General features: G+C 51.8%; 1 protein-coding gene across 1 annotated transcript in view; it reads right to left on the bottom strand.

The window, feature by feature from the left end:
• Positions 1-12026, bottom strand: part of STAG3 (STAG3 cohesin complex component) — a 550068-nt gene that overhangs the window by 501072 nt on the left and 36970 nt on the right. Inside the window, 2 exon segments of the mRNA XM_075346684.1 lie at positions 6030-6126; positions 6207-6287. Of these exon segments, the coding sequence (XP_075202799.1) occupies positions 6030-6126; positions 6207-6287 (178 nt within the window).

Raw genomic sequence — 12026 nt, 5'->3', positions numbered from 1 at the left:
GCGCACCTTAGAAAGACGTGCTAGACGCTTCTGAAAAAACACGGATAGTGCCGAAACTTGCCCTTTAAGGGAGCTGAGCGACAAGCCCTTTTCTAACCCCGATTGCAGGAAGGAAAGAAACTTGGGCAATGCAAATGGCCAGGGAGACACTCCCTGAGCAGAGCACCAGGATAAGAAAATATTCCACGTTTTGTGGTAGATCTTAGCCGAATTCGACTTTCTAGCTTGTCTCATTGTGGCAACGACTCCTTGAGATAATCCTGCAGATGCTAGGATCCAGGACTCAATGGCCACACAGTCAGGTTCAGGGCCGCAGAATTCTGATGGAAAAACGGCCCTTGGGACAGTAAGTCTGGTCGGTCTGGCAGTGACCACGGTCGACCGATCGTGAGATGCCACAGATCCGGATACCACGACCTCCTCGGCCAGTCTGGAGCGACGAGTATGATGCGGCTGCACTCGGATCTGATCTTGCGTAGCACTCTGGGCAAGAGCGCCAGAGGCGGAAACACGTATGGGAGCTGAAACTGCGACCAATCTTGAACCAAGGCGTCTGCCGCCAGAGCTCTTTGATCGCGCGACCTCGCCATGAATGCCGGGACCTTGTTGTTGTGCCGGGATGCCATTAGGTCGACGTCCGGCACTCCCCAGCGGCGACAGATTTCCTGAAACACGTCCGGGTGAAGGGACCATTCCCCTGCGTCCATGCCCTGGCGACTGAGGAAGTCTGCTTCCCAGTTTTCTACGCCTGGGATGTGAACCGCGGATATGGTGGATGCTCTGTCCTCCACCCACATTAGAATGCGCCGGACTTCTTGGAAGGCTTGCCGGCTGCGCGTCCCTCCTTGGTGGTTGATGTATGCCACCGCTGTGGAGTTGTCCGATTGGATTCGGATCTGCTTTCCTTCCAGCCACTGTTGGAAGGCCAGTAGAGCAAGATACACTGCCCTGATCTCCAGAACATTGATCTGAAGGGTGGACTCCTGCGGAGTCCACGTCCCCTGAGCCCTGTGGTGGAGAAATACTGCTCCCCACCCTGACAGACTCGCATCTGTCGTGACTACTGCCCAGGATGGGGGCAGGAAGGATCTTCCCTGAGACAATGAGGTGGGAAGGAGCCACCATTGTAGGGAGTCCTTGGCCGTCTGGGAAAGCGAGACTTTCCTGTCCAGGGACGTTGACTTCCCGTCCCATTGGCGGAGAATGTCCCATTGAAGTGGGCGCAGATGAAACTGCGCAAAGGGAACTGCTTCCATGGCTGCCACCATCTTCCCTAGGAAATGCATGAGGCGCCGCAAGGGATGCAACTGGCCCTGCAGGAGAGATTGCACCCCTGTCTGTAGTGACCGCTGCTTGTTCAGCGGAAGCTTCACTATCGCTGCTAGAGTATGAAACTCCATGCCAAGATACGTTAGTGATTGAGTCGGTGATAGGATCGACTTTGGAAAGTTGATGATCCATCCGAAAGACTGTAGGGTCTCCAGCGTAGCATTCAGGCTGTGCTGACATGCCTCTTGAGAGGGAGCTTTGACCAATAAATCGTCTAGGTAAGGGATCACCGAGTGTCCCTGAGAGTGCAAGACTGCTACCACCGCCGCCATGACCTTGGTGAAGACCCGTGGGGCTGTCGCCAGACCAAATGGCAGAGCTACGAACTGAAAATGGTCGTCTCCTATCACAAAACGTAGAAAACGTTGATGTTCTGTAGCAATTGGCACGTGGAGATAAGCATCTTTGATGTCTATTGAGGCAAGGAAGTCTCCTCTGGACATTGAGGCAATGACAGAACGCAGGGTTTCCATCCGGAACTTCCTGGCGTGCACATGTTTGTTGAGCCGTTTTAGGTCCAGAACAGGACGGAACGAGCCGTCCTTTTTTGGAACCACAAAGAGATTGGAGTAAAACCCTTGCCCTTGTTCCTGAGGAGGGACTGGGATCACCACTCCTTCCGCTCTTAGGGAGTCCACCGCCTGCAGCAGAGCATCTGCTCGGTCTGGATGTGGGGAGGTTCTGAAGAACCGAGCTGGAGGACGAGAATTGAACTCGATTCTGTACCCGCGAGACAAAATGTCCGTCACCCACCGGTCTTTGACCTGTGACATCCAAATGCCGGAAAAGCGGGAGAGCCTGCCCCCGACCGGCGATGCGGAGGGAGGGGGCTGGAAGTCATGAGGTAGCCGCTTTGGAAGCGGTACCTCCATTTGCTTTCTTGGGGCGCGTGTGAGCCCGCCACGAATCTGAGTTTCTTTGCGTCCTCTGAGTCCCTTTGGACGAGGTAAATGGTGTCTTGCCCGAACCTCGAAAGGACTGAAACCTCTGCTGCCACTTTTTCTGCTGAGGTTTGGTTGTTCTGGGTTGTGGTAAAGAGGAGTCTTTACCCTTGGACTGCTTAATGATATCAGCCAATGGCTCGCCAAACAGTCTATCTCTAGATAAAGGCAAACTGGTTAAACATTTTTTGGAACCAGCATCTGCTTTCCAGTCCTTTAACCACAAGGCTCTGCGCAAAACTACCGAATTGGCGGACGCCATTGAGGTGCGACTGGTAGATTCTAGGACCGCATTGATAGCGTAAGACGCAAACGCCGACATCTGCGTGGTAAGGTGCGCCACTTGCGGCACTGCTGGATGTATGATAGCATCCACTTTTGCTAAGCCAGCTGAAATAGCCTGGAGTGCCCATACGGCTGCGAATGCCGGAGCAAACGACGCGCCGATAGCTTCATAGACAGATTTTAACCAAAGGTCCATCTGTCTGTCATTGGCATCTTTAAGTGAAGCGCCATCCTCCACTGCAACTATGGACCTAGCTGCGAGTTTGGAAATCGGGGGGTCTACCTTTGGACACTGTGTCCAGCGCTTGACCACCTCAGGGGGGAAAGGGAAACGCGTATCTTTAGATCGTTTAGAGAAACGCCTTTCTGGGTGAGCGTCGTGCTTCTGGATTGATTCTCTGAAGTCAGCGTGATCCAACAAAGCACTCAATTTACGCTTGGGATAAAGGAAACGAAACTTCTCCTGCTCCGCAGCCGCCTCTTCTGCTGAAGGGGCTGGGGGAGAAATATCCAACAGCCTATTGATGGCTGAGATAAGGTCGTTTACCATGGCATCCCCATCAGGGGTATCCAGGTTGAGAGGGGTTCCAGGAATGGATTCCTGATCACTCTCATCAGACACATCACAGGGAGACTGATTGCGCTGAGACCCTGAGCAGTGTGATGACGTCGAGGGTCTTTCCCAGCGAGCTCGCTTAGGGTGGCTGGGGCTATCATCTGAGTCATAATCCTCGGCCTGTGAAGCCGGGGACCCCCCTGTGGGCTGGATTAATTCCAAGTGAGGGGGACCTGAGGACAGAGGCCTCGCCGTGCCCAAAGACTGAGCCCCATGCATAGATTGCAAGGTTTCAAGGATTTTTGCCATAGACACAGACATATTATCAGCAAAAACTGCAAAGTCTGTCCCTGTCACCGGGGCAGAACTTACAAGCGTCTCAGCCTGGGTCACTACCTCTCCTGACTCCGGCTGGCGAAGCAGCACCGGGTCGGAGCATTGCACACAATGGGGGTCATCGGAGCCTGCTGGTAGATTAGCCCCACATGCAGCACACGCAGTATACACAGCCCTAGCCTTGGCAGCCTTGCGTTTTGAGGATGGCATGTTGTTGCTTCCACAGAGGGATCTGGGAGATGCAGCCAGAAGCGACCTCACAGTGCAAGAAATACAATCTCTCTATATCCTACACAGTACACCGATACACCGTGAGGCACTAGAGGGACCAGCACAGAAAAATCGCTTACCGCCCGCTTAAAAAGCGGGTGTGTGGTCGCCAGATAGCCCCTAGTCCAGGTCTCCCAGAGCCTTGCGTCCTTCCTCCAGCCAGACATGCATGTAATGGCTGCCGGCGTCCTGAGAGAGAAGGGGGGCGGGCCCTGGGCGTTCCTGGCTAAGAGCGGGAAGCCTGCTTCCCTCTGTGCCTAGTGTGAGGGCTGGAGCATGTAAATCAGGCTCCAGCCCTCGTCGCTGCTAGCGAACAGCGTCTCTCCCCTACCCTGAATGACAGGGTGGGGGCGGGAACGAATCGGAGCTGCCGGCGTCCTAGGCCCAAAAAGCCGGGGACTCAATTTATAACCGCCGCCGCCGTAAAAGCGCGGACGGCGGATCCCCGGCGCACCACAAGTCACAGCAGCGCCGCCCGGTCCAGAGGGGGGTCGGCGCTGCGTTCCCATACACAGAAAATCCCCCAGTAATCTGTAGGGACACTAACTCCAACGTTGCGGTCCCCGGCGCACTACAACACCCAGCCAGCCCGGAGTGTGTCTGTGCCTGCCGGGGACACAGAGTACCTGTATGATGCAGGGCCTGTCCCTGATCGTACTCCTGCTCCGTCTCCATCAGGTTCTAATGGGTCTGTGGATGGAGCCCGGCGTCAGAGCTGAGAGGCCGGCAGGATCCCACTTCCACAGAGCCCTACCAGGGGATGTGGAAGGAAAACAGCATGTCAGGCTCCAGCCCTGTACCAGCAATAGGTACCTCAACCTTACAACACCATCCAGGGGTGAGAAGGGAGCATGCTGGGGACACTATATGTGTCCTCTTTTCTTCCATCCGAAATAGTCAGCAGCTACTGCTGACTAAAATCTGTGGAGCTATGCATGGAATGTCTGACCTCCTTCGCACACAAAGCTAAAACTGGAGAACCCGTGATACCACGGGGGGGGGTATAGCCAGAGGGGGAGGGGCCTTGCACTTTTGATGTAGTGCTTTGTGTGGCCTCCAGAGGGCAGTAGCTATACCCCAATCGTCTGGGTCTCCCAATAGAGCGCTGAAGAAACTGAGTATTCTCTGACAGAATTGCAGGGGTGCCAATACTTTTGGCCAGCACTGTAAGTGAATGGCCCTGATGTGACCTCCTCTGTCTACTATGCTTAATACATAAGGGTTTGTTTGTTTTTTGGGGTTTTTTTTTAACTTGGACTGTGATCCTTACCATTTTGTACTTATAACCCTATATGTTATACTAGATACCATAGTCCAAATAGGAGACCCTTATATATTGACAATGTTCCTTACTACTTTGTATATGTGACCCTTTATGCTGTACATGTGGGTATACCTCTCCTGTATGGGATTCTGTTTCCCCCTAACCTCCTTTTCTGTTTTTTCTTTTGCATATCTTTTCATTTTTGTGGATCTTTAATCCACTAGCCATCTTTCTCAGGCTGTATTTATGTGCACTTTATAGTGCACAGGGGGAGAGAGAGGGGGCGGGGGAGAGAGGGGGCGGGGGAGAGAGGGGGCGGGGGAGAGAGGGGGCGGGGGAGAGAGGGGGCGGGGGAGAGAGAGGGGGCGAGAGAGAGAGAGGGGGCGAGAGAGAGAGAGGGGGCGAGAGAGAGAGAGGGGGCGAGAGAGAGAGAGGGGGCGAGAGAGAGAGAGGGGGCGAGAGAGAGAGAGGGGGCGAGAGAGAGAGGGGGCGAGAGAGAGAGGGGGCGAGAGAGAGAGGGGGCGAGAGAGAGAGGGGGCGAGAGAGAGAGGGGGCGAGAGAGAGAGGGGGCGAGAGAGAGAGGGGGCGAGAGAGAGAGGGGGCGAGAGAGAGAGGGGGCGAGAGAGAGAGGGGGCGAGAGAGAGAGGGGGAAGAGAGACAGGGGGCGAGAGAGAGAGAGGGGGCGAGAGAGAGAGAGGGGGCGAGAGAGAGAGAGGGGGCGAGAGAGAGAGAGGGGGCGAGAGAGAGAGAGGTAGCGAGAGAGAGAGAGGGGGCGAGAGAGAGAGAGGGGGCGAGAGAGAGAGAGGGGGCGAGAGAGAGAGAGGGGGGGGCGAGAGAGAGAGGGGGCGAGAGAGAGAGGGGCGAGAGAGGAAAAAAAATAAATAAAAAAATAAAAAATCCCGAACCCAGATCGTGCCGGATTCCCGGGTCCAGTTCGGACCCGGATCGGACCCTGAAACCGCACGGATCCGGACTTTTACAGTTCGGGTTTGCTCAACACTAGTAGGAACATAAACCGTGAGAGGAGCTGACTCCCGGCCGCACTCACCTTTACAACCACATGCCTTTACAATGAGGTTAATGAGGCCCAGGATCGCTGGCTCGTGGTCGGTCTTGTAACCGTCCAACCAATCATCCACCAGGATCTGGAAAAGGAATAACGTCATGAAAATGTATCGTAGTGTATATCCGGACTCCTCTCACCACAACAATGACTGCCCCTCACTTGTATGGCACTTCTGCCTAGTCTGATGGCTTCAAACAGTTCCTCCCCGACTCGGTCAGCTCTCCTGGCTCGCCGAGTGATCTAGTAAAGAAAAAAAATTAGGAGGTCCATACAACATTAAAAGAAGGGAATTTTGTTACTTACCGTAAATTCCTTTTCTTCTAGCTCCAATTGGGAGACCCAGACGATTGGGTGTATAGCTACTGCCTCCGGAGGCCACACAAAGCATTACACTAAAAAGTGTAAGGCCCCTCCCCTTCTGGCTATACACTCCCCGTGGGATCACGGGCTGCTCAGTTTTAGTGCCAAAGCAAGAAGGAGGAAAGCCAATAACTGGTTTAAACAAATTCAATCCGAAGAACATCGGAGAACTGAAAACCGTTCAACATGAACAACATGTGTACCCGAAAAAACCAAAAATCCCGAAGGAAACAGGGCGGGTGCTGGGTCTCCCAATTGGAGCTAGAAGAAAAGGAATTTACGGTAAGTAACAAAATTCCCTTCTTCTTCGGCGCTCCATTGGGAGACCCAGACGATTGGGACGTCCAAAAGCAGTCCCTGGGTGGGTAAATTAATACCTCATGTTAGAGCTGCAAAAACAGCCCTTCCCTACGAGGGGGCAACCGCCGCCTGCAGGACTCTTCTACCTAGGCTGGCGTCCGCCGAAGCATAGGTATGCACCTGATAATGTTTGGTGAAAGTGTGCAGACTCGACCAGGTAGCTGCCTGGCACACCTGTTGAGCCGTAGCCTGGTGTCGTAATGCCCAGGATGCACCCACGGCTCTGGTAGAATGGGCCTTCAGCCCTGAAGGAACCGGAAGCCCGGCAGAACGGTAGGCTTCAAGGATTGGTTCCTTGATCCATCGAGCCAGGGTGGATTTGGAAGCCTGCGACCCTACAGTGCAATATATAGGTACAGACAAAAAGTACACTAAATAACACTGTGGCACTAGTGGGGTCAGCACTTTTGTGCTGCTTACCGCCCGCTTAACAGCGGGTGTGTGGTCGCCAGAATCCCTTGTCTGGGTCTCCCAGGGCTATGTCCGTTCTCCAGCTCAGACTGCATGCAGGAATGGCTGCCAGCGTCCTGTGAAGAGGGGCGGGCCGTGGGCGTGCTGCAGACAAGAGCGGGAAACTGGCGTCCCACTGTGCCGAGGGAGAGGGCTGGAGTATGTAAATAAGACTCCGGCCCTCGGCGCTGACTGATTGTACAGCGTCTCTCCCCTTCCGTGATTGACAGGGTTGGGGGCGGGAACGAAGCGGAGCTAGGCCGCAAAAGCCGGGGACTAGATTTATGAGCGCTGCCGTCGTAAAAGCACGGTCAGCGCGAGTCCCCGGCGCACTACAAGTCTCAGCCGCGCCGCCGCTCCAGGGGCGGTCGGCGCGGTAGTTCCCAACACAGAAAGTCACTCAGCTAAGCTGTAGTGAATAAGACCCAGGCGCGCAGCGCTACTGTCCCCGGCGCACTAGCACACCCAGCAACTCTGGCGTGTGTCTGTGCCTGTCTGTACGGGGACACAGAGTACCTGAATGTTGCAGGGCCTTGTCCCTGACGGCACTCAGCTCCGTATCCAGCAGGATCTCCGGGTCTGTGGATGGAGCCCGGCCTCAGAGTCTGGAGGCCGGTAAGATCCCACTTCCCCAGAGCCCTTCAGGGGGATGGGGAAGGAAAGCAGCATGTGGGCTCCAGCCTCCGTACCCGCAATGGGTACCTCAACCTTAACAAACACCGCCGACACAGAGTGGGGTGAGAAGGGAGCATGCTGGGGGCCCTAGTATGGGCCCTCTTTTCTTCCATCCGACATAGTCAGCAGCTGCTGCTGACTAAAACAGTGGAGCTATGCGTGGATGTCTGACCTCCTTCGCACAAAGCTTGAAAACTGAGCAGCCCGTGATCCCACGGGGAGTGTATAGCCAGAAGGGGAGGGGCCTTACACTTTTTAGTGTAATGCTTTGTGTGGCCTCCGGAGGCAGTAGCTATACACCCAATCGTCTGGGTCTCCCAATGGAGCGCCGAAGAAAAAAATATAGTGAGAAATACACAATTTGCACAGAGGTCTTCAAGGGGTTAACAGCAGTGATCAGAGCCTAGCTCTGATCGCTGCTGTTGTGAGGGTAGGCCTGGGCTATAGGTCGTTTGTCCAGATGTAATAAGATGATCTGTGTGTGTAAATAATCAAAGTATAGATGTCGTTGTATAATTATCTGTGTGTCTATATGACAATCGCATAGAAGCTTCATAATATGATTCTAAGATCTGTTTCTGCAAAGTGTTAACAAAGATAAGGTCACCAAACCAAAAGGAACAATCAACAAAGGTATTCATAACATACTGAGAGAATTCATAATCAGTTGGTTCACACCATATGGGATGTTGACTCCTTGTTCTTGCTCCAAGGTCAAGCAGTGAACACATCTCATTGTCTGATTCATTTATATCTGCACAGATCGATTTGAAATCAGTCTCTGTGACCCTGAAAGTCTTAAGGTGGCTTTACACACTGCAACATCGCAAACGACATCGCTGTAACATCACCAGTTTTGTGACGTAATAGCGACCTCCCCAGCGACATTGCAGTGTGTGAAACACATCAGCGACCTGGCCTCTGCTGTGAGGTTGCTGATCGCTACAAATCGTTCAGGACCATTCTTTGGTCCTTTGTTTCCCTCTGTGCAGCAAAGTCTCAGTGTGTAAAGGGGACTTAAAACACTGGAAATGAGCGATGTGTCACAATATCTGTCAATCACTATTCTCTGTCAGTCGGTCTCTCCCTCTCGGTCTCTATTCTCTGTCGGTCCGTCACTATCTCTGTCCCTCTCTCACAGTCTGTCGGTCATTTTCCCCTCCTCTCTCATACTCACCGATCCCCGGCGCTGCACGGCATTCACACTGCTGCGGCGGCTTTTACTATTTTGAAAAAGCCGGCCGCTCATTAACCCCTTAGTGACGGAGCTAATTTTCACCTTAATGACCAGACCAAATTTTGCAATTCCGACCAGTGTCACTTCATGAGGTTATAACTCTGGAACGCTTCAACGGATCCCGGTGATTCTGAGACTGTTTTTTCATCACATATTGGACTTCATGTTAGTACCAAATTTAGGACAATATTTTTTGCGTTTATTTATGAAAAAAATTGAATATTGGCAAAAATGTTGAAAATTTAGCAATTTTCAACTTTTGAATTTTTATACCGTTAAACCAGAGATTTCGGTGACACAAAATAGTTAATAAATAACATTTCCCACTTATCTACTTTACATCAGCACAATTTTGGAAACTAAATTTTTTTTTGTTAGGAAGTTAGAGGGGTTCAAAGTTTATCAGCGATTTCTCATTTTTACATCAAAATTTACAAAACCATTTTTTTAGGGACCACATCACATTTGAAGTGACTTCAATAGGCCTAGATGACAGAAAATACCCAAAAGTGACACCATTCTAAAAACTGCACCCCCCAAAGTACTCAAAACCACATTCAAGAAGTTTATTAACCCTTCAGGTGCTTCACATGAACAAAAGCAATGTAGAATGAAAAAAAGCAAAGAAGGGAATTTTGTTTACTTACCGTAAATTCCTTTTCTTCTAGCTCCAATTGGGAGACCCAGACAATTGGGTGTATAGCTACTGCCTCCGGAGGCCACACAAAGTATTACACTAAAAAGTGTAAGGCCCCTCCCCTTCTGGCTATACACCCCCCCGTGGGATCACGGGCTCCTCAGTTTTAGTGCAAAAGCAAGAAGGAGGAAAGCCAATAACTGTTTTAAAGACAAATTCAACCCGAGAAACCACCTCGGAGAACTGAACTGTTCAACATGAACAACATGTGCACCCGAAAAAAACAAACTCCCTAAGGCTATGTGCGCACTAGAGCTTTTTACCTGCGGATTTACCCGCGGATTTGCCCCGGAAATTTCTTGAGAAATGTCTGCAATCTTTGTGCAGACATTTCCCATGAAATTCAATGAGAAAAAAAAATAGCTGTGCGCACTGTGCAGATTTTTCTCAAGAAAATTTCTTGAGAAAATTTTCTCGAGAAACTTTCTTGAGAAAATGTGCATGTCCATTAATTTCCGCAGGTACCGGGGGTATTCCGGGGGTATTCCGCAGGTAGCAATGATGTGCGGTATACCCCCGGAATAGCCGCGAATTACCTGCGGGAATGATCATCGCTGCCTGCGGTTTTGCAGGAAGCGATGTCATTATGCCTGGCCAGAAGAGGAAGCGGAGCAGACGTCACACTCCCTGGACGCCGCACAGAAGCACTTCCGTGCGACCTCCAGGTGCCAGTCTGTGTCCTGCTCCGGCCTCGCGGCTGCCTGCACTGCAGGGTGTCAGTGTCTGCCCGCAGTGTCAGCAGCCTGTCACGCTGCAGCGCAGGCAGACACTGACACAGGCAGACACTGACACTGCACTGCAGGGTGTCAGTGTCTGCCCGCAGTGTCAGCAGCCTGTCACGCGGCAGCGCAGGCAGACACTGACATCCTGCAGTGCTGGGAGCCGCGGGGATGACGATCGCTGCTGTCAGGAGGTGAGATCATTACCTGCTGTGACGATCTCCTGCCTCCTGACGTCAGCGCTGTCTATGCCCGTCTCACGAGCGGCCCGAGACTGTCACTAGCGGTGACGTCACGGGCTCTCGCGATACTTCTGACAACGCAGTCAGTGACAGCGCTGACGTCAGCAGTACAGGAGATGATCACAGAAGGTAATGATCTCATCTATGCTCCTGATGGCAGCGCTCGTCATCCCCTGCAGTGACCTGAGCTGACCTATTGATGTTAGCTCAGGTCACTGCATTGCTCTCCCAGCCAATGGGGAACATTCTGTTCTTCATTGACTGGGACAGCGACTATGGTATGGATCGCCGTGGGACACCCCCCCCCTATTGGATTACGCCGGACGTGGATTGATTGTTCTTTTCAATAAATTGGTTAAAGAGGCTATGTGGGGAGTGTTTTTTCAAATAAAACTTTTTTTGTTGTCTATTTTTTAATTACTACTGACTGGGTTGGTGATGTCGGGTATCTGATAGACGCCTGACCTCACCAACCCCAGGGCTTGATGCCAGGTGACATTACACATCTGGCATCAACCCCATATATTACCCCGTTTGCCAACGCACCAGGGCGCGGGATGAGCTGGGGCAAAGCGCCAGGATTGGCACGTCTAATGGATGCGCCACTTCTGGGGCGGCTGCGGCCTGCTATTTTTAGGCTGGGGAGTGTCCAATAACAGTGGACCTCCCTAGTCTGAGAATATCAGACCCCAGCTGTCCGCTTTACCTTGGCTGGTGATCCAATAAGGGGGGGACCGCACGTTTTTTGTTTTAAATTATTTATATAATTTAAAATAACAGCGTGGGGTGCCCACTGTTTTGGATTATCAGCCAAGGTGAAGCTGCCAGCGGTGGTCTGCAGGCTGCAGCCGTCTGCTTTACCCAAGCTGGCTACAAAATATGGGGGGACCTCACGTCGGTTTTTTTTAATTATTTATTTATTTTATGGCTAAATACAAGGCTAAGCACCCTTTAGTGCCACATGAAAGTCACTAAAGGGTGCCAGCTTAGAAAATGCAGGGAGGTGGAACATTATATAGGTTTTTCTCATCTATCTATCTATCTATCTATCTATCTATCCCTCTATCTATCTATCTATCCCTCTATCTATCTATCCATCTATCCATCTATCCATCTATCCATCTATCCATTTATCCATCTATCTATCTATCTATCTATCTATCCCTCTATCCCTCTATCTATCTATCTATCCCTCTATCCCTCTATCTATCTATTCATCTATCCATCTATCCCTCTATC

The sequence above is a fragment of the Anomaloglossus baeobatrachus genome, chromosome 4 (genome assembly GCF_048569485.1).
Source record: "Anomaloglossus baeobatrachus isolate aAnoBae1 chromosome 4, aAnoBae1.hap1, whole genome shotgun sequence".
NCBI lineage: Eukaryota > Metazoa > Chordata > Amphibia > Anura > Aromobatidae > Anomaloglossus > Anomaloglossus baeobatrachus.
This window is presented reverse-complemented; position numbering and strand designations above follow the sequence as displayed.